The sequence below is a fragment of the Thunnus albacares genome, chromosome 3 (genome assembly GCF_914725855.1).
Source record: "Thunnus albacares chromosome 3, fThuAlb1.1, whole genome shotgun sequence".
Lineage (NCBI taxonomy): Eukaryota > Metazoa > Chordata > Actinopteri > Scombriformes > Scombridae > Thunnus > Thunnus albacares.
The window spans coordinates 13,279,979-13,307,692 of NC_058108.1; the positions used below are offsets into that span (position 1 = coordinate 13,279,979).

At 39.8% G+C, this 27,714-nt stretch overlaps 2 protein-coding genes across 9 annotated transcripts in view; both read left to right on the forward strand.

Annotated features, from left to right (window-relative positions):
- The first annotated feature begins 7,487 nt into the window (after nucleotides 1–7,487).
- Nucleotides 7,488–12,239, forward strand: krt97 (keratin 97). Its single transcript, XM_044346532.1, has 8 exons — nucleotides 7,488–7,991; nucleotides 8,622–8,704; nucleotides 8,978–9,134; nucleotides 9,843–10,007; nucleotides 10,104–10,229; nucleotides 10,546–10,766; nucleotides 11,338–11,366; nucleotides 11,458–12,239. The coding sequence occupies exons 1-8, from the start codon at nucleotides 7,599–7,601 to the stop codon at nucleotides 11,562–11,564; spliced, it is 1,281 nt and encodes a 426-aa protein (XP_044202467.1). The 5' UTR covers nucleotides 7,488–7,598; the 3' UTR covers nucleotides 11,565–12,239.
- A 5,849-nt stretch (nucleotides 12,240–18,088) lies between these two features.
- rims1b (regulating synaptic membrane exocytosis 1b) overlaps nucleotides 18,089–27,714 on the forward strand; it is an 80,071-nt gene continuing 70,445 nt past the window's right edge. For all 8 annotated transcript variants that reach the window (XM_044346540.1, XM_044346533.1, XM_044346536.1 and 5 more), the window contains exon 1: nucleotides 18,089–18,255. In XM_044346540.1, the coding sequence (XP_044202475.1) occupies nucleotides 18,089–18,255 (167 nt within the window). The remainder of the gene's footprint in view (nucleotides 18,256–27,714) is intronic.

Genomic DNA, 27,714 nt, shown 5'->3' on the forward strand with positions numbered 1-27,714 from the left:
TCATTACAGTCATTGCACCATTTAAAGCTGCACTAATAAATATTTTTCAACAAATCAATGCATGTACCGTAATGTGAAAGGGGTCGCTTGTAGTAACGATAAGCAGAATCGGCTCCCCTCAGTACTATTTAGCTTCTTTTAGCCCTTTGTTTTCAAACCTTACTGTTTTGGTTCAGTCTCACCACTGGCATCAGTGACTTTTCCAGACACAGCTGGCAGCTATTTTCAGAAAAGAAAGCTCAGATAGACCAAGAGCACAATACTGTCCAGTACCAAATGACAGACAGACAAAATTAGCGACTAGCTGGTGAAAATATTGGAACATTTAGTATCTAAAGAGATTTGTAAACGGGCACCTGTCTGCTAACGCATTTGCCATATCAACTTTATCAGGTGATACTATGTCAATGCTGTGTTTGCAGCTTATTCTGTTGCCCCCAGTGGCAAAAAGAAAATACTATAAGTCAACAAATACTCTTAGGGCCTCTCCGCTAAGCAGGATATTTAGTTTAGCTGGTTAGCTGCACTGCGTTAAACCCAGAACAGTTCTTCTTACTTCAGGATGTTCAGGATTTTGTTGAGTTGTGAGTTTCACTTAATACACTTTTCTAAGTAAAGCAGGAGTAGTCCTAACCTGATGTGCCAGAGGGTCACATCAGGTTCTATCACTGCCTTGCGAGGCAGCTGGATTTGCAATGCTGATTGGTCTGAACCACTGCAAGGTAACAGTAATCCTGCTTCATGAGATGAGGTACGCTACATGGCCAAAATTATGTGAGTATATCTGGTCTGGAGCTGTTCAAACAAGGCCTCTTAATTGCAATTTAGACAAATCTTAATGGCAGAGCAAACAATCATATTTTGGACAACAGTTCCTCCAACTTTGTGGAAACAGTTTGTCATGTTTCAGCACCACAAAGCCCTGTCCAGAAAGTAAGATCAATAAAGAAATTATTATCCCAGTTTGATGTGTAAGGACTTCTGCACAGACCCTAACCTCATCCAACACCTTTGGGATGACCTGGAGTCTGGCCCTGTTGCCTAACATCAGTGGCTGACCTCATTAATGTTCTTGTGGCTTATTGGGAGCAGCCAGGTACCAAAATCTTGTAGAACGAAGAAGAGTGAAGCCATGTAGTGTATCTCTATATTTAATGACTTTGAACATGACTTGAAGCTTTTTTGCAACATAACTGAAGAAGAACTCAATTTCCTGTCATCTGAAAAGAGCTTTCCTTCATTTTTAGCTCAACCACACAGTCACAGTACTTCATAGACAGACTCCAAGAATCAATAGGCCAATCCTAATTTTATTAAAATGATTTTGTGTGAGACAAAAGCTTTGGCAGTACCAGGATCAGAATGTGCACATTTTCAGCCAATAACTTTCCCTTATCTTTTTAATTCTATCATCCAAACCAACCACACCTTTAACTTTATTGCTGATCATACCAGTGGGGGTGGACAATTATGCGGTTGATGTCTTAAGGCATGCATCATTCCGTACATTTTATAGTTCACAAGAAGACCAATGTGACATACTGATGAAAGAAGGTGTTTTACAACTGTACAATGAAGTGAACTGAAGGGAACGGCTTGATTCTTCTGTCACACATGCATGAACCCAGCAGGGTGGTTCCTCCTGACTGGCTGGGAAAGAGAACAGAATTCATCAGATAAAAATATGTTATTAATGTTCATCAGAAATGCTGCTTTGTGTCATCCCACTGTGGTTTTTACATAATAATGAATGCACATGGCAAGAAAAAGCAACAGAGAAACAAAACATATGAGTGACTCTGAAGTTAAAGTATTTAAATAAGGATGTAAAGACGGAATTAACCTGATTTTAAACAGATGTTCAAATTTTGTGTAAAACATACTATCAAATTCAATATCAGTACATACTTTTATTACTATTTATAAAGAAGTGCTGTGACAGGGCTTGAAAAACGATTATCCTCATCATGAGCAGTTTGACATTTTGCTAAGCACCTCAGGGTTACACAATACTCGCTTTTCACAAAAACAATTACACTAGGAGTGCCACACTTAGCTGTCATTCACTATTATGTAGAGCAAGGATGGGCAAATATTTCAAACAGCCGAACAAGTCAGGGCCATGTACTTGATGTTGTTACTGGCAGGTAGAGGGGTCAGCAGAGGGGCTGGTGGATGGTGTGTGGGTGTATTTCTACTCAGGTGAAGAGGTAAACTGAAAAGAGGCACTTTTTTGTTAGATCTAACCTGTCAGCATGTGATAACATGACAACATGATGAACCTAAATTACAATGTCAAGATGGCCTGTTACTGTGTGGCACAGAGACCTTACTTCATCCAGACAACCTGCAGTGTGTTTAAGCCAGGATTTTTCAATATGGCATATGGTTTTTATCTTATATCTTTAGTTTTAAAAGTCTCATTCAAAATGAATTACTAAAACAGTGATTATCTTTATGATAAATTATTGTTTGAATAAACAAAATGAGCAAAGAATTTATTGCAAATGCTGAATTATTTCAACCTCACTGTAGCTACGCCATAATGTTTATGTTAATAAGCTTACTTGAGTGAATTAGGCTTGACATTACGATACATTCCAACTCAGACACATTAATTTGAAACAAGCCACTTCGTCAGTATTACTTTAATTTTTCTTGCAGCTAGCCAGGTGGTCAACTCGCCTCTAAAAAGCATCAGCAATGGTTGACCAGTACAGTTTACATATAGTAGTTTTCTGAATGTAGCCACTAGGGAAGAATGTGACAGAACAAACAAACCACAGGGTGCATTAGAAAATAATGATAACTTTAATCTCACAGACAGACATGGACAAACACAAGGCCAATATTAGCCTGACAATGTGGATTGAAAAACCTATGTATTGGTCTAATCCCACTATTAGCTCCTGTGTTGCACAAACTCTCACAGAACTAGACATAATTCTGTCTCTCAGTTATTAAGAATTAATGTGCCAAGATGACTCGCTCAAACCGTGTAATTTTGTTAAAAAATTCACCCCTGACAGAGCTACGCCTGCAGGCTTTCATCCAACAACCTGACCTCACATCCCTTGTTTAAATTGCTGTGTTGGTTTGTGTTTAAACGCCTGTATCATTATAACCTGAGTTTAAACTCGACTGTTGGCCATTAATCCTGGTTTAACCTTAGTTTAAGCATGTATGTTAGTCTAGCCCTTGTTTAAGATTCTGTTTTTCTAAACACTAGTTTAAGATCTTGTTTCAGTCTAACATTAGTTGAAAAATGTGACATAGCAATTTTTTGGCATTTTTGGCCACTTGAGGGCAGCACACCGAGCTGTAAAATCAACACTTACATATTAACAGTTTATAAGGATGGCTAATGTGTTAGCAACAAACAATTGCCAATTTACTCCACACCCAGCAGACATGTAGCAGCATTACCATTTTGAAGTATGGCCACTTGAAGTCCAATCACCATTTAGCTCTGTTTTGATCTCCTAAAACTCCTAAGAAAAAATACTTTTCTCTTTAGCTGTTAAATGCTAAACTATGTACACAAGTTAACTTTGCCATTTGGTGCTGGGAGGGTAGGATTTAGGAGGGTTTATCTGAGCTTTTTTGCTGTGTTTGGAAATGACGCTTGATAAAAGCAGTGAGCATGAATAAAAACAGTAAAGTTGTAGGCCATAAAACCAAAACAATAAGCTGAAAAGGGCTAAAAGCTCCATAGAGCTGAGAGGAATTGCGGAATTGTGTGATAATTATCTCTGGGTTTGTCACTACGAGTCATCCCTTTCACATTGCACAAAGTCATTTGATCCATTGTTAATATAAAAATATTACATCATACAGTGTTATTGAAACCCTAGTTTCAGCTCCAGGTTTAGTTTAGTTTAAACCATAGACTGTTGTTTTGAAGCTCAAAGTGGGTGGCTCCGGCCGTCGCCATCCTGGCAGTGCCTGATTCTGCCTAACTCCTGGCTAATCCAAAATGGGCAAAGAGGTGGAGTTGAGGTAGGCAGGGATGTATTATAAGAGCTGGATAGGGCTCTGCTGCTCAGCCTAGCAGCTAATTTTTCCCAGTGGTCACTTGCGATATTGCAGTGAAAAATCCCCCCTGCGGCACAAAAAGCATTTTCCCCATGGACTACCATTGTAAAATTGTTGACAGGACACCTCGAACTGCAAACAAGGTCAATTATGACTCTTTCTATTATGAAATTTTGATCCATGGAGGTTTTATATTTTTAAAATTTTCCACAAGCCGAGAAAAGTGATTTGAAAATCTGTGACGTCATCACAATCTAAAGTCTATGGGCCAAGTGGGAACTCGCGGTCGGGGCCAGCGGGGGAAACACCACTGTGCATATTCAGTGGGCCACACAACGCAGAAGCAAACCCGAAAGCTAGAAACTTTTTTTGGTGTATGCACCAGCCGAGCAATTCTCATTGGACTGAATGGGCTCCATTTTTGGTCCGGTATCTCTTATAATACATCCATGGAGGCAGGCTGAATGAAGCCTGGTTGCTGAACCAAAGCACTTAGCGGCTAGCAAGCTGTCACTCAAAGTACCCACGACCTTAAATATGCATTACTTTTCGGCTTAATAAAATTTGAAACAGGTGAGTTCTAAAAAAATTCACCCCCTGTACAGTTATCACAAAAGGGGAAATTAGCTATAGAGACCAAAACTGTAAAAACCAGGCTGTAAACATGTTTATTTCTGCTGTAAAGTTGGGCATTTTAACATGGAGGTCTATGGGGATTGACTCGCTTTTGGAGGCAGCCTCAAGTGGCCATTTGAGGAACTGCACTTTGTGTTTTTGGCACTTCCGCATTGGCTTCATTTTTCAGCCCCAGAGGTGGCCCCTTGGTCTAACTGCAGTTTAAAATCTTGTGCGGGTCTAACACTAATCTTCCTAATCTTCATGTCACAATGTAAATTTAATCTTCTTTGTCAGTTTAACTCTAGTTATGCCCCTGTGTTGTTAGGCGTTTCTCCCACAATGTATATAGAAGAAACCTATCTGACAACTTTTCTACACATATTTGCCTTAGGGGGCATTTACAGTACATGTCAGTACTTTTATCATTTTTAAAGATTTGCTTCCAGAGAAATGTGGCTCAATACCATAATTACTTCAGTGAACATGAAAGTCTGGTTCAGTGGATTGCCTAAATTTCTCAGCTATTAAAGCAAAGTGAAAGGGAGCCACAGAAAAAGAACATATGATTAAAGGCAGCACCTGTTAGTCCACCCATTAACTGCAGTAAACACCTATCAACCACCCCTAATTGATCCATTTGATATGATTCACACTGATAATTACACACAATTTAAATGATATATAGCCATGTTTGGGTAAAGGTTTGCAGTCCTGAGAACAAACATGTTTTACGGGAACTGGAACTATTCAGTTTCAGAAGGACTGGCAGTATTTAAAACAAGGATGCTTAGCAGCTGCTATGAAAAATAGAATAATATTATCTTCATAGTTTCCTTGTTTATCCAGGAGTACGCCTCTTTTGCTGAACATAACTTTTAACTGCACTCTAAAACAGTAGACAGGCACAGGACATGGAGATTCCCAAACATTTTGATTATTTATGAACCACAAAACACTGTTGTACTCATGTGGGATCCCAGTGGACCATCCCAGTGCTGTGCAGTGGGGGTTGGGGGTAAATATAATATGCAGTTTGTGTTTCTCATGTTGGATCCCGGTTGACCATCAGGAAAACACCTTTTGCATGTTAGGGTCATCTGAATTAAAACATGCTGACAGACTGGCCAACACAGTCCTGCCTGCATCTAACCAAATTAAAACGTGACATAGAAATGGTGATCATTATCTTGAAGGGGAAATTACCTTTTTTTTTTTAAAAAAAAAAAACAAAACAAAACAAAAAAAACAGATATAAAACTGTAAGATTGTGTAAGAGTTTGGTCACAAAATGCATTTTAAGCTGCAAAGATAAGAAATGTGTGTTCTGTCATCAGGGGTAGAACTATGTCATTATAACACAAATAAGAAATACTGTACATATAGAAGAAAACAGGATTTTTATATAAATTCTCAAATATCAGGAGCATTTTGCTGACAGCTGATCTAGAAAATGTATGTTTGCAGTGTGTCTGTATAGAGCCTCAAGCACATTTGTGTGAACACGCAACAAGTAATTGTAGGGGAATAAAAATATGGTTTCCATATCAGTAAAAGGCATCTAAGGCCACTGTATGAGAAAAGTTCATATTAGCTGCTACAAAGACAACCCACAGTATGAGTGAGATTAAAGATGAAGTAAAATAGCAATAAATAATACACCAATAGCCTGAAACAACTACATTTTAACAAACACCTCCTCTTGAGTGTATGAAAATTCATGTGCAAGCATGATCCTAAAAAGGACAAGTTGCTGATCCAAAATATGATGTCAAACTCAAGATTTGAGAGTATATGAAAGTGCTCACCTATAAAAGCTTGTGCAACCGCAGCAGCCTGAGGCAGCAGCACACTGGAACCAATGAGTTTACTGAGCAATTAACTTGACATTAGCGTGCCTTAAAATTGTGCCTACACTTGACAAGATCGTAAAATTTAATTAAAGTAATTTCAAAAAGATCTCCATGTCTCCTATCTACCTGGCACTGCAGGACTCATGTTGTGTATGCGGTTACCTGTGCAAATGTGCGTTACAATTTGTGAAGAATTAGCAAGTTAATTAAAGAATGAATCCCTTGTAAAATTAGAAGAACACTGGAGCAGCACATTTTTTGAGTAGTCCACTTTGGACTGCCCACTTTGGTCCATACTGACATATCTCAACAAGTATTGGATGTATTGCCGTGAAATTTTGTACAAACATTATTGGTCCCCAAAGAATGAATACTGATGATTTGTGATCCCATTACTTTAAATCTAGTGCTACGATGATGTCAGAATTGTAATTCGCCCAATATTTTGGTTTATGACCAAACATCTGCCAAACTATTGACACCCCATCAACGTCAGCTGTACAAACTGTGCATAATGTCAGTCAAATTAAATTAAGCATTACTTAAGCATTACTTAGTTTAAAATATTTTGGGAAATGTTCAAAAACTTAAAATGAATGATTTTTGTTATTGGATAATGGGTAATAATGCGTAATTGTTTTGGACAGTAGTCTACTACTACTACTAATACTACTACTAATAATAGACTAAAAACTAAATGTACACAGTTTTTGAAAATTAATTTGTAGGTGAAGTTATTTAGTTGAAGGTCCTGGCAAATTATCCACAGAAAAATTGATAGTGAGCTCATATTTCCGCCTGAGATATCAGCCTGGCTTAATTAAAGGTGGCAGCTTGAATGCCTCTCACCTAAATCGCCCTGACAGCCGTTACACACCGCCAGCAGCACACCTGAATGCCAACGCACCACGCCCTGTGTACTCACACCTGTGATGGTAGAGCAGCATCTTTCCACCTACCTGCTCGGCCGCTCCCACCTCCAGGCAGGAGCCTATAAAGTCCATCCTCCAGGCCGCCTCAGCACCATCTGTTCCGCACCACCTGCTGAGTTTGACAAGTTTCACTGAACGCTGCACCTGAGTCAGATCAGAAGTCATGATGACCACCTCACTCCGCCCTGGATTATCCTCCATGTCCCTGTCCTCTATGTCCATAGGCTCAAGGCGGGCTACAAGCGTCTATGGCGGTGCAGGTGGTAGAAGTGTCCGGGTGTCCCACGTCTCCAATGGCCTCGGCGCCGGCTTTGACCTGTCAAGCGCTCTCGGAGGGGGCGGAGGTGGCAGCATCGCCGTTTCATCGTCAGGCAGCGAGAAAGTGACCATGCAGAACCTCAACGACCGCTTGGCCTCTTACCTGGAGAAGGTGCGCTCTCTGGAGTCCGCCAATGCCAAGCTGGAGCTTCAAATCCGCGAGTGGTACGAGAATCAGAAACCGACTATCAGGGACTACAGCAAGTATGAGGCAATCATCCTAGACCTGCGCAACAAGGTGAGCTTCCCCCTCCCCACTGTCTCACCGAAGAACCAAAATGTCACAATATTTGAGTTATATAATCTCTATTTTGCTACTGTAAATGAACGTTAATAATTATCATTATAATAAAATTGACTCCCTTAAATAATGTTATTCAGGGAATGTTTCATAGTCTCCAGCAGCCTTTGTTGACATTAACAATATGTTCCTTTTGATTCCTCTTGTTAAACTAAACTTTTTGTGGTGAAACTACGACCAAACGTGAACACCAACACAGCCAATAAATAAAGATGAATCATTTCTTCATGTGTGTTACATTAAAACCTAATCCATGAGTGATGGTTTATATACAGTATGTGCATGTGTGGGTTCAATTCAGAAGGACAGTTGACCTTTGAAATGAAAGATAATTCTTTTTTAATTTCTCACTACCACCCACGAACACTGCTAAGAGCAATGTGTAACACGTGATGATTAAATGTGTGGATCATCTAATGCTATTGCAGTGGAATGCAAGTCATGACAATTCTAAAGATCAACAAACACACAAACCCACATTGTAGATGGTGAATCAATAACATTAGTGGTGGTATTATATGTGGATAAGAGACCCCTGACAATGCTTCTCTCTCTTTTTTTTTTTAGATCGGTGTTGCCACACAGGACAATGCCAGGCTAATGCTGCAGATTGACAATGCCAGACTGGCAGCGGAGGACTTCAGAATCAAGTGAGTGGAAAGGTTATGTCAGAAGTTATAATCCCTGAGTTTTATGATGGCAGAAGTCTGGCACTTGACAGATGTTAACACTTGAAAGCATTTAACATGGCATAATGTGTTTGTTCAGACTTTGTGGACATTTTGTCACAGGGGCGTAACGGTCAACTGACTGATAAAACTGGTATAACTGGTTTTGGTGGAGCTTCGTCTTATCTTTTGTTGGTAGTTACATCAAATTCAGTGGGTGCAGTAACATGAACCTCTGTGCCTTTTTGCTAACAGGTTTGAGAATGAGCTGGCAGTACGCATGTCAGTGGAAACGGACATCGCCGGACTGCGCAAGGTCCTGGATGACCTGACCCTGTCTCGTTCTGAACTGGAGATGCAGGTGGAGGGCCTGAAGGAGGAGATGGTCTACCTGAAGAAGAACCATGCTGAGGTGAGAGTTCTGCTGTTAGGAAAAGTGAGCCCAGGAGCTCATTCCTCCTTGATATCTTTTCTACAGTGGAAAACCAAACATAATCCTTATTTAGTGGATAGATAGTCTCTTCACATTACCACAGGGAAATATGACTTATGTGTTCCTATCATATTTTCTGAAAAGTATGGATACAGTTGCTGACAGAAATCAGATGATTAAAATTGTTTTCCATAAAACAGTTAACAGTCCATTATTTGCCTAATGTCTTCCAAGAGATGTTATCTTTTGCTTATACAAACAACAGTCAATACAAAACTTGTTAGGTTTGTCTGCTGTGCCTTCAAGTTGTGTACTTCTAGGTAGGAGCTGCCACCAGCCCCAGGGTGGTGCCAAAAAACAATGAGTCATGAGAGATAAAATGATAAGACAGTGATTAATATTTATTGACTTAAGGCAGTGCTGTTAAAAGCCTTCCTAAATGATCATTTACTTGTTTAGTTGTTTAGATCCTACATTGTTTAGTTAACGTTAATTATCATTAGCCACCATAAACCACTGGTCATACCAGACCAATAAGGCTGTAACAGCAAACTTGAATGTACTGAACTGAGTAATAGTGTGTTTTGTTACTTACAAACTAAACATTTGATTTTGAATAGGAAGAATGTGTTATATCCCATTACTTCTTTTGCCTTTTAATGTGGTTTAATTTGGGTCTGGCTGTAGGAACTTGCCGCTTTGCAAGGCCAGGTTTCTTCCAACTCTGTGAATGTGGAGGTGGACGCTGGGCCCCAGGCGGACCTGAGCAAGATCCTTGGCGATATTAGATCTCAGTATGAGGGCATCGCTGACAAGAACCGCCAAGAAATAGAAGCTTGGTACAAGACCAAGGTAAGGGCAGCAGGATGACACATTTCACCTCATAAAACCATGTTCATATCATCTCATATTGTGCCTTGTGACAATTTTCATTCAACTTTCTTCCAGTTTGACGAACTGAACAAGCAGGTGGCAACCAGCACAGAGACCCTCCAGACCTCCCGCAGTGAAATAAGCGAGCTGAAGAGAACCCTGCAGGCCCTGCAGATTGAGCTGCAGTCCCAGCTTAGCCTGGTAATGACAGATCCCATATACACAGATGTACATGTACATAGTGGGAAGGTGGGGTACACATTTTCATGCAACAATTTTTCACTACAGTACAACATATAGGCTATCTGTTATATTGCTGACCTTTTGCTTATAGTTATCAGTTTAGCACCTCTTAGTGCAATACAAATACCATAGTGACATATTATAGAAATGTTTGACTATACACACTATAATTAGAAGATTTTTTTAAACACCTCAGGAAACTGAAGTGTAGAGATGAGTTAGAAATGAAGCAATTAGTGCGCAATAAACTCATATTTACTTGTCTCCTGTGCAGAAATCTGCCTTGGAGGGCCAGCTGGCAGAGACAGAGTCCCGCTACAGCCAGCAGTTGAACCAGCTCCAGACCATGGTCAACACCCTGGAGAGCGAGCTCAGCCAGGTGAGGGTGGACATTGAGAGGCAGTCCATGGAATACCAGATGCTCCTTGACATCAAGACCAGGCTGGAGATGGAGATTGCTGAGTACAGAAGACTGCTGGATGGAGAGAGTGTAAAGTAAGGGATTTCTTAAGTGAGCTGTTTGTCATAAAGCATCTAACTTGACATATTATTTATCGCTAGCTCAGCACAGTGGTTCTCAAAGTGGGGTTCTGGGACCCCCAGGGTCCCAAGCAAAAAGGAGAATAATTTATTTCACTATAATTCCATCCATAAGTACTACAATGACATAATGTATGGCATTTTGGTCATGGATTTCATACACTCTCTGTAATAAAACAAATAAAAGCAAAAATCTTATCAGATGGGGGACCCTGGGACAAAATCTTATCAAATGGGGGTCTGTGGTCTAATTTGTGCCAGTTTAGGGGTCCTTGATGTGAAAAAGTTTGAGAACCACTGGTTTAGCATGTATATATTTCTTGCAAGAGTTTGATAATATCACTCTCATGTCTGTACGGTTCATATTTGGTAAACAGACAAGACACAGGTATCAATCTTCTCATCTAATTCTCTGCAAGAAAGTCAATAACCGTATTTCCCAAAATGTAGAGCTATTTGTTTAACATTTGTATTATCAGTCTCAAATGGTTTGAATGGAAAAAATAACTTTTTGTCTGTCTTCTAGGGTGGTTGAGGTCGTAGAGGTAGTCAAACGTAAGTTCACATCACCACTTTATTTTGGCTCATTTTTCAAGTTGAAATGAAATACCCCATAGATTAAAATTTGATTTGATTCCCTCCGCAGCTCAACCAGTTATCACCCAGAGGAGGAAGGTGGTGATTGAGGAGATCGTTGATGGAAAAGTGGTGTCCCGCACAGAAGATGTGAACACAGAGGTTGTCAGCCCATAGCTTCGAGAGGCCTTCCTGGACATATTGTCAGAAAAAATAAGCAAAGCCAATACAATGCTTTTAAAATGTGTAAGACCAATGTGTAAACATGACTTTTGTTGTTCTTTTGGAGATAGAACCAGACATTTTACCATATTTAAATGATATATTTCTTCATTTTATATCACCCATTTATCCAAATCCCACAGAAAACAACTGTACAGAGTGCCCTCCAACCTGCCTCTAGGCGCTGTGAGTCTGATCATTTTAGAAAGGAAATACACTATAGTGGAATTTAGGTCTTTCCTTCTTTGCTTCTTGGCTTAACTGGATACATGGAGTGATAATTTTGGGGTTATTGTCATTATCAGTGTGAAAGAGTTAGCTTATAGATAGAGAGGTCATAAACAATATTTGTGTGTCTAATAATAATGAGGTTTAATATTGCTTGTTAAAGGTGTTACATGTAGCATTTTTATAAGGAAATGTTGTTGCCAATTCTGATGTTATCCAAGCACAATTACATAAACAAATTAGACCATTGTTAAGATGACTGGCAGTCTCTGTGAAACAAATCATTTCTTAAAATTAAGACCACACTTACAATAAAGTTTGTGTCTTGTTTTGAAAGAGATGCATCTTTTTTGCCTTACACTTGTTTCATCTCCTTTTGAATAAAAATATGAAAGCTGTTAAGTATGGGTTATATACTATTGTGTTCAATATCCTTTGTTTATTTTTGTTAAAACATACATTCCCTCTATAAAAGATAACAGTAGAGACATATTCACATCCTGATTAAAACAGATATAGACAGATCATCAGTCAAACATAGTGTGGTAACTCACAGCCAGGAAGAGGTGAAGAGTGGAGAGCTTTAATGATACTGAGTAAATGAGACATTCTTCCCTAGTACATGCAGTGTTTTCATCTGTCCTCTAGATGTCGGTATATTCACAATGATGAGGTCAGTGTTGTCAAATCCTGACTCTTCATTTAAGTCTTGAATATATGCAAATTATCTTCTTTATACAGTAGCAGTTCAGTTCAGATCTACTTCATGATCAGAATGTAACCACAGAAAATACTCTGTAAATATTGAATATTATTGAAATTAGTTCCAAGTATTCGTGACACTATTCAAAACATAGGGAAATGTTTGAATCTTATCTCTGACTTTTATTATAGCGGACATAAGGTTTGGAGTTCCTCCCATGGTGATAAAACTTAGCTCAGTGTCTACTCTTTTGCTAGTGTAGTTGAATTTGAATAGAATAAAACAAATTAAATATGATTTTAGAGGCTCATTTTCCTTCCAAGATAACATACTGAAATACATTACCGAAGTAATCATAATTAGTATTCTACATTTTGTGTTTTCTAAATAAAGATCAGGCATGTGTTTAAAAGATACAGACTAAACTTAACTTCAGTGTCTAACACTGTTCTGGTGAAAGCACGAATAACTTTCCAACAAAAGTGTTTTTCAAATGTTCACACATTCAAAACACATGCATAAATGTTCCTTCTTTGTTTTTACATCTGGGATATAATCGGGAGTCCTCGTGTGTCTTAGCTGGTGGGAGATTTAAAAAAGTATGTACATTTGTTTAAATTTGTCTTACTTCGATTTTGTTACTTGCAAATGAGAAATATACTCTGGTGTATATACATTTAAACCTGATACAAAATAAAATCTGACTTAACATTAATTTTTCATTTTGGCATTTCATTTTAGAAATATCCAGACATTTGTTTTTCCTTTTCACAAAAAAATTAGTGTTTATTTTCTGTTGTTGCACAATTTTGATAGCAGTTTCAACAAGCAAATTAAATACTTAAACATAGAAAAACTTTGAATTAATTGTATTGTACTTGTACTTGTACTTCAAACCTTTAAAATTCAGTAAATCACCTTAACCTTTCCCTGCAGAGAATGCTGTTAACCTGACCACCTAATCTTTCTTCTCCACATAAAGCAATTTAATCAAAGTTTTTCATGAAATAAAATAAATGTAATCCACAATTCATATCCACCGATATCCAGCAGAGGGCTCTCTCAACAAAATCACTGAAATGAACAATCCCCTCTATGATTCTCCTTTATTTCCAACATTATTGGCTTGCACAGCAAAGACTCATGTTATATTATCTCAGTTTCCCCTGAGAGAATGACACAGCACATATTCTGAAAAAATTTTGGATGTTTGTGCTGAAGATAGGTAAATCTGGCTATATCTTTTTTTCCCCTTTTCACTCACACAGAAGAATAAGGTCATTTATTATTACAATTATTTATAGCCTTTCCATAATTCAACTGAATGATGTGGGTGTATGAGTGGGTGGGTTTTGATGGGCTCAAAAGTCCAGAGTCATTTTTCATCCTCCTTGTCCCTGACAAGACATGTGAATGTGCAAAAAAAATGCTGAAATAGGTGTATTGTGTTTTATGTGTGTCCACTCCCTTTGACTGATTAATATCTGTACTACATTTTCTGTTATTGATTTTGCAGCTGCTGTAAAAAACAGCCAAATTCTAACAGTAAGGTACTGTTCTTTCTAAATATGTTAAAATACTGTAAATTTTGATGCTTTTTGGAGCCAAAACCAAGAACAGACATTAACAGTAGGCTACTATAAGATTTGATGGTACAATACAGTAGCACCTGGCAAGCACAAGAGAGCATTTTCAGGTAGTGTTCTACCGGTATTTAGTTTACCGGTATTTAAACATTATTTTCACTGCTGCTTGCAAGTCTAGTTTAAGGATTATTTTTGGATGACTGTTTTCTCTTGAACTACATACTGTATTAGTGAATGCTAATGTTAGATTGTCCTGGTCTATACCTACACCTTGTTATTCCACTTGCATTTCATAACTAATAATAGCCTACTATCTAAGTTAACAATTGAAGTTTATTTGAATTGTAATAAGTTGATTAAGATATGTTTGCTGCTGAACCCCAAAAGACAGAGTGGTCTTATTGGTTATTTTAGCTCAATCCAAGTGTGTTTTTAAGCTGTAGCTAGGTTGCTGCAAATATACTGTAGTTTGTTGCCAAGCTGTACTAAAACCTGGGACATAATAGGTGATTTGTTAAATGTTGTTTTCAGGTACTTCATTGTGATTAACCCTGAGAGGGGAACAAAGGCCAGCCGGAGAAAGTAATGCCTAAGAAGACAGGCAAGCTCACAGTGAGTCCTTGTTACCACTCTTGTGAAGAACCTAATGTCACTTCATAAAGGTAAGTTTTCCATCTTGTTTAAAGTGTTTCTCTCACTTATCTGTCTCTTACTGTGCTTGATTTTCATTCTTGGTTATTTCTCACTCAGTGAGCTATGAGCCTGGAAGCCTGGATGCCGACCGTCTTCCAATTATAACAGAGGACATTTGAAGGCATTACAAATTGTGTATCATGCAATCTCTTTATCTGTGCTTTTATATTTTTTAAACAGTAGTTTGCAAAGCAGTAGCTGTTTAGACTCATGACTAAGTTTTGCTGACAGCTCAGGATATTATAATTAATAGATTTACATTGACCCCCTTTGAAAGGGCATGAACCTTGAGAATTATTTTTTTCAAACAGGTATACTTGAATATACTTGACATATTTGAAAGCTTCTGAATAAATGTTCAGTTCCATAAAGCTGTCGCTTGTCTCATCCTCTTTTGTGCGAGATGTTAAGAATTATGCATTTTTAAATGTAAAACTGAGCTGCTCTCATTACTGGACCATTAAGATTAAAGAAACATTCTTATTTACAGTAAATGTCTGAAATGTATACTTTTTTTTCATTGATATGAATAAGAAGGAAACTTTTCAGTTGTTTACTGTAACATTTACAGAAAGAAACTGTTCAACACTGTAAAAATACAATATATTACTGCAGGCCTGGCGACAGTATCAAACTCTAAACCTCACATTCTACAGCAGAATACTATAACAGTAATTAACTGTTAAAGTAAATTATGGTAGTGACACTGTAAAAAAGCAGTAAAATGCTGGTAGATACAGCTGCCAGCAGTTTACTGTAATTTTACAGGGAAATTTGTTACAGTGTATTACTGCAGTGTAACTGCACTATAACAGTGCTTTTTGTCCATTTATATTTTATTTTGTTTTTTAATATAATTTTGTTCTATCTATGTTCCTATTAATATTGTTCTAATAAATTCTTTGCATTTTGAATGACCTCTGTGTTTGAAATGTAATAAACTTAAACTTACATTAAAGCTGCAATAAAAACTGTGAAAACTTTGCTAATCCCTCTCATGCATTGATTTAAGGCATTAATTAGTTCACAACCGTGCACTAACTGTATGTGTTGAGTTTACCAAAGCTCAATCCCACCATGTACAGTAGCAAGCATCATTAAAAAGAAGAAACGAGGCAGCAAATCATGGACTGACTGTGCTCTCCTTCACACTGTACTCAGGGTTTATTTACAGTCTGAGGTCTGCAGCAAGCAGCTGCTCTGCTGTTGCACGACTGTGTCACTCAGGGCTGGTAGTCCCTAGTCACGACCTAAATGATGACAAAATTCTGCACCACGGGAAGTTGACGTCATCGCGATACAGTCACCATCTCGGTGACGTAACTTGACGGAGGCTGGGTGGCAGCAGCAGAAGCAGTCGGGGTTATTGCCATCTGCTGGATGGACTCAGCTACTCACCCGGCATTACGTCATCGGGTAGAAACCGGTGCCAGCTCTGGATCGGTATAGCCTGAGAGTCTGGATCAGAATGCAAAACGAGCCGAGAGGGGGGCTGGCCTGTAGTAAGGCTATTATTGGACACCAACTGTTTGATCCAGCACGGAGCTTCAACCTCTCTGCATTTAGCTGACAGCAATATAAACAACAAATAGGAATATAAAACTCTGGAACTTAAATAAAACATTATTCTTGGTCCCTTGAGTTCCTAAGATAAGATAAGATAAGATAAGATAAGATAAGATAAGATAAGATAAGATAAGATAAGATAAGATAGCTAATTTAACATCTGGCCAAGGGACAAAACAGTAGAGAACTTTCGGCCAACACTGGCACATAGAGTCATGTTGATCAACGTGCGTCATCCATGTAGAAATGTAAAAAAAAAAAAAAAAAAAAAAAAAAAAGATATTCGAATTTGTCTTATGGTACAAAACTGTCTCAATTTTCAACTTTACCTTTAATGTCCACAGGGGAAAATTAGTCTTGCATTCAGACAAAATACACACAGACATAAGATAATAAAACATACAATAAAAATATGTAAAACATATGCTATGACATACCAAGCAAATTCACAAGAAATGAAACAAATACCAAGTGACAAATTGATACAGTTTGAGTTTATACAAGCACACAGGCAACAAGCATACAGATTATGTTTAATGAAGTAAGATAATCAGGATTTGTGTAAAAACTACTTGTGCAAGTTGCAGTCGTGCCAAAATGAGGTGGATTAGCAGCTCAAACAAACAAACAAAAAAGTAACAAATAACCATGAAGTCAAAACAGCAGATTAGATGTTCAAATTTCTGAGAAAACAGCAGAAATTTAGGAAAGTTGGAAAATAAGATCTGGGAGTGTAGACAGTGTTGTTGAGAAGAGCTGCTGTCCATGGTGCTGAAATAGACGAATGGCTCAAACATGTCTTCAATGAGGCAGGGACAACTAAGTAATTGCACAGCTACTGCAGCACATGGTTTATGAAACTGGCTTTAACATGCACTTAATCAGAATTGACAAAATACTAAAAAATGATACAGTATCGCGAGAATGGGCAATTAAGGCTATAAAGCCGTTGTGCACTTTAGAACTTGTGTGCCAATGTGTATGTGTGTGTGTGTGTATGTGTATCTGTTCGTGTTTGTGGTGGATAAAACACTTGGAGTGTGTGTGTGTGTGTGTGTGTGTGTGTGTGTGTGTGTGTGTGTAGCCACAGTAAAGGCTGCGCTTGCATGTGATGATGGTGAGGACCCCATTCTCACATGAGTAAGCGCGCCTCCGCAAAAACGGGAGAGGAAGGGCTGCATTTCCATTGACTGGGAGAGAGAGAGAGAGAGAGAGAGCGCGAGAGAGAGAGAGAGAGAGAGAGAGAGAGAGAGAGAGAGAGAGAGAGAGCACGGACTCCACCTATACCGCCTCAATATCCAGCTCCAGTCCGACGACGGCGGAGGCACCACAGACCAGCCGAGTGATTCAGGGGTCCCATCAGCTCGACTCAACACCCAGCGTGAAAAACGGAGATGGGCTCCCCGTGAATCCGGGCGGTGGAGGGGAAAGGTGGGCAGGCGGGGGGTGGGGGGGAACGACGACGAGAGTGTGGTGGGAGAGAAAAACCCTGAGAGGACAAACAAAAGCACAACCGAGGGTGCCTGCAACTATGACCGGCTTGCACTATTCGCCAGAGCTGCGGCTGCCGCTGCCGCTGCCGCGTTGCCCGCGGACCATGTCGTGAGGTGTGGCTCGGAAACGCTCCGGGGAACCTGTCAGCCGAAACGACACGCCGAGGAGGAAGAGGAGGAGGTGGTGGTGGGGTGGTGGTGGTGGAAAAGATGTCCGCCTCGGTGGGGCCCCAGGGCGGCCCTCGCCCACCCACCGCGCCGCCATCCATGCCGGATCTGCCGGACCTCAGCCACCTCACTGAGGAGGAGAGGAAGATCATCATGGCAGTGATGGCTCGGCAAAAGGAGGAAGAGGAGAAAGAACAAGCCATGCTAAAGTAAGGGCAACATTTTCCGTTTCCGTGGAAGTTATAATGCGTAACGCATAGCAATCACCGCTAGAAACACGTCCCTACACACCGAGCTGCCCATTATAACCCAGTGTTACCAGTATGCCTTTGTGATGGTCACACACCCATCACATCCAGTCACCACTAGTCGATGCTTTTCCCCTTATCAGCCATCATTTTGCACTTATAGATTGATATATTTCCGTATAGAGTCTTGAGGAGGTGGTGGTGTGTTCCCAAATATGTACCCACCAATATAAAGGCACGATTGAGCAGTAACAGCTCAGGATATTCTTGTGTATTTGCAAAAGAAGTCAGTATCATTATAAGCACAGCCGGTAGCCTCGTACGGTTTGCTGCTGGAATCGATCAATACATTAAAACAACACAGTCAATCGAGATGACCCGAAAACACGGTCAAACGTGTTACAGGTGTAGATAGCGCTGTGAGGGTGGGGTGTGACAGTGGTGGTGGTGGTGGTGGTGTGTGTGTGTGTGTGTGGGGGGGGGGGGGGGGGGGGGGGGGGGGGGGGGGGGGGTAGTGCTAGGGATGAATCATAGCATCATCTATCCCTCACCCACTCGTTTTTCATCAATGGGGGGACTGCGCCCCATCCCTTAGTTTACAAATCCACCACAGATCACTGCTCTCATTTTCCTTTTACGCACGCATGCAGGCTGGAGTGGCTTTATCAGTTAAGGCTTTTGAAACCGCTGAGTGGACGTGTGTATATGTGTGTGTGTGTCTTAGTGTGTGTGTGTGTCTTAGTGTGTGTGTGATCGCTTTGACAATAATGGGAACAACAATGACATTATAGCCCATAGCACTGGAGCGACACAAACCGTTTTATAAGCCCGACAGACAGCCGGTGGTGAGGCGGTGTGTGCGATCATTTGTGCTCCCTTCGGCGGAGAGAGGAAGATGGGGTGTGGTTGGGAATATTAGCAGGCCTGAACTGGACACGATACAGATTAGTAAAGAGACGGAGTATATTGTGGAAACGTTCTGTATATTGATGACATAGTCATCCATCACCAAAAAAACCCCGAATCGTTAAGCAGCTAGAATAAGAATTTAGCGGTCTATCTCATCTATCTCAGATAGATGCTATAGAGGCTATACAGAGGCTGTAAACTACTAAAGGAGCATTATGGGAAAATTATGTGGGATCACAGGAGATAGCTGTAGGTCACTTTACACTCACAGTGTCAGATGGTAGAGGAACATTACAGTGGTTTGTCATGAGGGCTGGGTGTGCTACAGCTGCCTCTTACAAAGGGCTGGTTACATTGCAGTTTGATGCCTCAGGGGTTTCCAACACAAGCCATGGCAATTTGAACGACCAGAGCCTGGATGGAGCCTGGCCTATATGCTAATCTGCTGCATCCACACCTGCACTGGAACATGTGAGGGCCCTGTTTCTGACTTCGAGATGCCTAATGAAGGATGTTGCTGTTGCAGGCGTGCAGCATCCCAGCACTCTGGCTTGCTTCAATTCTAATGGCTGTTTTCATTTCCTGACTGCAGCCTGAAGGGAAGGGAGCATCGTCGGGCCCCTTGAGAGGAAGTGATGTATTTAATGTTCCATGAGGCACAGCTCAGGTTCAGTCAATAATGCCTTCATCATGTGGCTAATCATTGATGGGGACCAGCACACCATGGACAAAAAATATTTACTACAGCATGTTTTTGCAAGATAATAATGCACCACATGGACTTTACAATCAGGAGTCACTATTTCGTCTGTACATTGTGGTTTGTTGGGCGAAATGCTTTGGGTTAGGACAAGTAGATCAACTAAGCTTTACACCCATAGTTTAAAAACCCTCCGGCTATAGCACACAAGAATTGGGATTGCCCTTTTTTAATTTTTATTTTTATTTTACAGCTTTGATTGATTGATTGCTGGCATCACTAGCAGGAAATTCACATGATAATGTCAACCTCTTTTAGACAAGATACATCCTCAAGTGATGTGATGTCACACCTATGCATGTTTACCAGTCCTCTCAAAAACAGACCAACACCAATCTAATTCAGAGGCCATGTTGGTTAGTCAGTTAGTTAAACTTTGTTTTACTTTTTTTTACTACTTTTTTTCTTGAAAGATCTGAGAGCAAATGACATGTATTCATCTGAGGTAAATATTCTATATGCAAGATCTTCTTATTCAGATGTTTCCAGAGCTGTTGACTGCATCCAATGGCCTTCTTCAGTAAATGGAATGTGCCCCGGTGTTATCATGTAAGTCACATGATAACAATGAGGAGGAAATCATACCCCTGTCTCTCTGCCTGGTTCAAAGTCTCTGAATCACTGCTCACATCTCTGATTTGTTCAACCATTCAAATACGTCTGATTGTGCTCAATAACGGCTATTTCTTGAGAGACAATTGACTAATCATAGCTTTTTAGGTGTGATTAACATCTTCCTACATAGCTAGCTACCTAGCTATCTACATCTATGATAAGTAGAAACAACAATGACGAAATATGGCCACAAAATGGCAACAAGCATAGATGAGATCTGAGCAACCCATACTGCAACTTCTGTCTTGATTGAAATTGCACAATGTCAGGCTGAACAAATGAAGTGAAGCTACTAAAATCCAAAATTTAAATGAATACCAAAAATGTGTGCCCTGCTTTGCTATTGTTAAATGGTTAATTTATCCATTTATGTTCTTGATGCAGTCATGTCTTCTTTTCACTGTATTTTGACAAATCATTTTGCTATTGCCAAAAATATGTGCTTTTAAACCATATGTTAGAGTTCAATATAATTCAAAGCAGCCTCCCTACCTGTGAAATTTACAGAACAAATTCATGTTCATTGACAGAGGTGGCCATAAATAAAAGAGAATCATACATCCCTAATGCAGCAGTGAAAATTCACATCCAAAAAGAGAACATTCTGTATCTTACGTCAAGACTATTCTACCTGGTCAGCACTGTCCTATCTGGTTGCTGCATTGCCTGAGACCTGAGCAGCTGCTGGTGATAAGGTTATACTGATACAGGACTTTATCTGTCATGAGTTTAACCTCCAGTATGGGAGAAAGTGGAGTGTCCTGATCTGTTGTTCTGTCAGAAGACGTGGTTCTGGGCTAATAATTTGCTCTGATCTGTCCGTGAGAAGTCTGCACCTGGGCTTTCCTTTAAAGATTCACAGTGCTAACGAATGCTTTGTACACATCTAATACACTATAGACTTCAGAGACTCCCTCCATTGACTTGCTAAACCTCCATTGACTTCCTAATCCAGAGGATGTTAGTGGAGGGGAGCTGTCATTCTGTGGAGAATGAGCGAAATGCTGAACGCAGCAGTGACCAACCTCTCTGACGCTCTGATGTTAAAAAAAAAAAAAATCTCCTCTGAGCACAACAGAAATCTTTTCTCTGCATCCCATCACTCCAAATTCCCATCCACCCCTGGGGGTTTTTGAGGTTTCCAAAATGTAAATATAGAAATAATGTGTAAAATATTGATGTGCTCAGCAGAGAGGTTGTAGACATTTCAGACGGGGGTGGATGCACAATACAGGGCCTTAAAGTTGGAGTGGTGGGTGGGGTTAATGGATGTTAAAGCAGGGCCAAAATACAAGTAAACACTGTTTGAGTTTGTAGTAGTACTCCTTGGATTCACTGGCACTCACAGCTGAGACTTTATGAGTTTATGAGATTATTTTTAACAACACTCGTTTCTGATCTGTGGTACAGTACAAGGTGCAAATTGGCCAGAGATGATTCCTTAACACCAGATGGACAGAAGAAGAAATCAGGACCTGGGGCACAGAAGGAGGGAGAGAAGGGAGGATTTAGAGGTTTTAAGGATTAGGGCGGTCGAAAGAGAGAGAAAAGGGGGGACAGAAAGAATGGCAAGGGCTTCTGTTAGCTCCTCCCCAACAAACACATACACACACACACATACACACACTGCTAATCTCTCTTTACCAGGACTCCCCAAGGCTGCAGGCTACAGGGTGCATCTAGAGGCCAGCGAAGCCCCCCTGCCTGTCTACTGTCTGATATGGCTTCTACTGTCCACCAAGAGGTCACTTGTAGTTGGGTGACCAAGGTCAAGGACAAGCTTTCATTTTTAGGGGAAATAGCTTGATTTCTGTTCTAATGTGGGACTGAAACAGACAGTTTGGTGGCTGTGGAATTTGAGTATTCTTCCTTAAAGCTGCATTAATCAATCTTTATATCAACAATGAATCAAATGATTGTATGTATTCTGAAAGGTGTTGCTTATACTGTGTGAAGACACTGAGAATGATCTCTCAACTCTGCAGTTCCCCTTAGCTCTACTGAGCCTTTTAGCCTGTTTCAGCTAATTGTTTTGGTTTGATAGCCTACAACCTTACTCTTTTGGTTTACTCTCACTGCTTTCATCAGCCTGGTTTGTAGCCACAATACGAAGCTGTTTTGAGCAGAAAAGCTCTGTTAAACCCACTATATGCCACCCTCCAAGCACCAAACAGCAGACAGACAAATTTAGCAACTAGCTAGTGAACACAGTGGAGCATTTAGCAGCTTAACAGCCAGATATTTCCCTCAGGAGTCATTTGAGAGCAAAACAGAGCTAAAAGAGGAGTGAATATTGGATTGGACTATTGGTCAGAAACATGACTCCAAATGAATGCTAATGTTGCTCCATGTTTGCTGGATGTGTAAATAGGCAACTGTTTGCTAACACGTTCACCATAACTTTATAAACTGATTACATGTCAATAACATGTTCTGATGTCTGTAGGATCTCGTAGCAGCTCTTTTAAAAAGTAGAAATATACACCCACCCCTCCAAAGATTGGTGAGAAGTCTAACTAAACCACATGCTGTAATTTACTTTTTCATGAAATTAACAGACAAATGAGATTATATTAAATATCTGGAAGAAGTTAGAATTGGGATTGTTAGAAACTGAACTGACAGGTTTATTGGCTGGAATAGTTATAACACTGCAAGTAAAAGTAGAAATATGCTGTTTTACAGAAAGTAGGGGATTTTGATACATGAAAATGTAGGGAAAAAGTATAAAATAAATGTTAGTGATGATGTTGCTAATCTCGAAATATACTCGCATAAAAATATACATTTAATTAAATAAATGCAGGCTTAATAAAGTCTGTACGTGACATGTGAGCCAAAAATCGACACAGTATTCTCAATCTGAGTAGGGCCACAGTGCTACCGAAACTGAAAACTAAACTGTACAGTATCATAAGAATAGTACAGGAGATCTCTTAAAAGTCACAATGCATTTGAAATCTTCACTAAAGCTCCTGTCTCCCAGAAGTACACTTGCATTTACCAGCCTCTATTTTGGTTTCAGCTTGTTTGCCAGATGACTGCAGCTAGTTGAAAACAGCAGCAGCTAGCATGATGTCAAGTTACCAAATTATGTCTCAAGAGTAGAAAAAAAAAGATTGTTGCTAAACTCAAATCTGTATCTCTCAGCTGAGATAAAGAGAAACATTTTCCCGAGCAGACTTAAGAGTTTCAAGGTTTCTGGGAGAAAAATGCTAATGTTGAATTATGGATCAGGTCTTAAAAATAGCACACACTTGGAAGCGGTTCCTGAAATATTTAAATATTCAGTTCACTGGCTGCTGTGGATGTTCTGAATCTTTTTTTCCCCTTGTTGGCCCACTGTTGAATTCCACTAATTACAGTCTATAATGTTTACACAGTGTTTGTGTGTGTTTATGCATGTTTGTGTGTGAGCAGGTATATGTATTTGATTATGTATTTTCATATACATGAGAGAGCATGTGTGTTCATTCCTACTTTATATGAACATGAACGGGAACACATGCACTTTTACATGCACATATATTTTTTTCCACAAGCACATATGCTTACATGCGCTCTGAATCCACACCTACCCTTTGTCACACACACACAACATCTATACAGCCCGTCTGCGAACATTTGTGGTGCAGCGCTTATGAGAAGCAGCACCTAAATGCACCACAGACCCAGATGGTGTTGTTGTGTTTTCTCAGCCTGTGGATGAAACTGTGCTGAAGGAAAGTACGTTCTTGCAAAGACAGAATGCTTTTGTTACTTTGCGGTTTGTCCTGTTGCTTTGCAGCCAGCCTTCACTGTTTTTCCAGGCAGTTGGAGAGTGTGAATCCATGTGCTCCATATGTGTGTGTGTATTCAAATTGTGCTGGATTGGATCTTCACACTTTGCTCTTAATTAAAAGAACTCAAAGGCAGTCGGGTGTGTCCACAACACCTGGAGGAATGGAAGCCAGTGTGTGTGTGTGTGTGTGTGTGGAGGGGGGGCTTGTTTGCTTGTGAGTTTGAGTCACCTGTCATTTCCACCACGTCTCAAAAAGTTACATTTGCTTCTCTATACATAGAAATCGTAGCATTCATGGCAAAATAAAAGTATTTAACTTATACATATTTCTGAACAAACCTTTTTGAAAACCCCACAGACATACAGTGATGTGGTAATTTACTGCATAGTACAGTGAGCCGTCATAGTCAGTGTCCAATATAAGCCCAAAAGTATGTGGACACACCTTTTCACACACTTAGTCCATATACTTAGTTCTAATTAAAGGGGCACTCGTCCGATTTTACACATAAATGTCATACTTGTCATGAAGAGTACTACTCAGTCTGTGAAAACATATGAATATTGTCATCTGTGTCTCTGGAGGGAGCAACTTTTAAAGTCTGAGAAAATAATTATCTTATCTTGACTTGGGCTTGGACACTAAAAATGTATCAGAAATCCTGTGTTAAATACTGAGGACATAAAGCTAGAAAAATTTACCATTTACCATGACCCATGCTAGGGCCAAACAAAAGCTTTACGTTGCTTCTTTTTTGACCATTCTTTTTTAAATCTGTCTCTAACACATCCTCACAATTTTATAGAAGAGCAAGACTAAACCCGTTTAAGGGAAATCTCAATTCTAGAGCATACATTGATACAATACTTCAGACATTGGTGTACTTAACCTTGTAACCTCTAACCTTGTAGCATCAGTTTTTTAGGAAAGGCCCTTTCTTCTTTTAATATGACAACACTCTTGTGCACAAAGCAAGGTGCAGAAAAAAAGGGATTCTGACATCAGTGCTTGACTTCACTGATAAATAAATAGATATTAATATATTCAACAATCACATATGGATTGCATTGTTCTGGTGTCCACATACTTTTGGCCATGCAGTTTATGTTTAAAATTCCAAAATACAGTAATACCTACACATTTTAAAACCCTAACCCTAACCCATTGCTTCCCTCCTTTTTCTAAAAAGAGTATAAGTGAACATGTCCTTAACCCTTTGAGCTATCTTAAGTCTTTTACTGTCTTGTGTGATTTGGGAAACAGCCGTGCGTTTGTGTGTTGATACAGCTGTGCTGATTTGGGATGTGGTTAATCATTAGCTACAGCACCAGACATAGAGGACAGAATGTGAGAGAGAACCAGAAATGGCCTTTCACTCTCACAGAAGATGAGAAGAGATGGTGGCTCATAGTCTGTGGCTGCATGGGTGGGACTATGGAGTGAGTGTGTTGAGAGAGAGAGAGAGAGAGAGAGACCTGAGTGAGCCTTGGTGAGTAGCCTCTTTAGTGCTCCCAGACCTCACCAGCATTAAAGTTTAATGAGAATGCATTCTGCTTGGGCTGACCAGGCTCTCTACATCTCTCTCTTTCTCCTCCCATGTCTGTCTGTGTTTGTGGTCAGAGGAAGTTATGGGATTATATCATGAGTGGCCACACACATCATTATATGGGACTCCGAATCAGCCATCTGTATGTTACCAGTTAAGTCGTTAGTCATCCTGACTGTGGTTTAAACTGCGTACAATCAACATTTGACTAACGGCTTATGATTTAAACAGGCCTCCTTTGTCTTAAGTTGAGTGGCTACGATATAAGAAAGATATTATCCTCCAAAGGATCCTGATATTGAAAATAATGGATTACAGTATAAGATTCAAGATTAGTTTATTGTCATTTTCTTGTGTATTTGCATACACAAAAAAACGAAATGCTGTTCCTCCCAGCCTACAGCAGTGCAACCACAACAGAAAGCATAAAGATATACTGTAAATCTAAAAACTCCCTTTAAAAAAATGATAAAAACATATAAATCCTGAGAAAAAACAAACAAAAAACCCCCCAAACAAACAAAAAAACCAAACCAAAACAAAAAAAGAAGTAGTTAGCACCACAGTGCGTAAAAGTGCATTTAGAGAGAAACGTACATGTCTCAGTTGGATGTAGAAGACAGCTCTTGCATGTCAACAAGTGACCAGCAGTGATTGGGGAGTTATATAATCCATTTTGCTGTACAGAGAACATTAGGCAACATGATTGTTGGAACTGCCGGTTTGTATGAGTTAACAGTTAGCCTAGCTTCATTCCTCCCCGCTTGCTCCACTTCCACGTCCTGCTGCACCGTTTTCATCTTTCCTCTCGAGCACAGCTCCAGGCAAGGCTGTGGTCTCCTATGAGCCCACTGGATGTAGCAGACCAAGCGCACTCAGCTGATTTAGCTCCCAGCCAGTATTTCTCGTAGCAATAGTCTTTGCTATGCGAATGTCCAAAAGAACTTGACGATCATAGACATATTTCCCTTGCTCTCCACAAGATGACACAGATGTAGACATAGACATGGACAAAGACACTGCATAGTCTAGGACTAGAAGAGGCCACCACAAACGTCAGTCGTACTGCCATCACACCAGTTCATGGAGAGAGACAGGAGAATACCACCAACAAGGACCCCTTAATTTCTCTTCTTGTCTTCACAAATAACTCTTCTGCTAGCTTCCTCAGTCTAGTTTCTCCTTTGGAATGTTGGTAACATGGGCAGGTAGCAGTTAGCAGTTGACAGCTAGCTAGTTGTTTTGATTTAAAAAATACATCCAAAGATGATATTTCCTCTTCTGTTCTTATGTGAAATGGAGTGGTGTTTGTCGCCTCCACCGTGTTTTTAGTTTCTTAAATCAGAGCATCTAACTGAGCACCACCTTACAAACATACCATATATTGATGTACTGTATGTGTATTCTTCACTATTCACTACTTATTGTGAGATATTGTAAAAACAGCCTCAGTATATCCATGTAACTCAGGAGTTCTTAAAGTTTTTCTGTTATCTCCCCCTTAACCCCCTTAAAAAAAATCATGGTTTTCCATTGTTAACTGATTTAAGGTTTATCCATCATTAATCCTGTGGAAGTCAGTAGCAAGAGGCACTTGTGTACATGTGCATCTTCATGTGCATAATACAACCAAAAAAGGGACTCACTTGTGAAAACATTGCTCCATATTGCTACTAGTGGTCAAATAGTCCACAGGATACCTTTAGATTGAACGTAATTTTATTGAAGTAACATTATCAAGAATATGAATTACAAGTTTCATTTCAGTTTTATATCTTTCAGTATTTGTGTTGTGCAAATGAAAAATG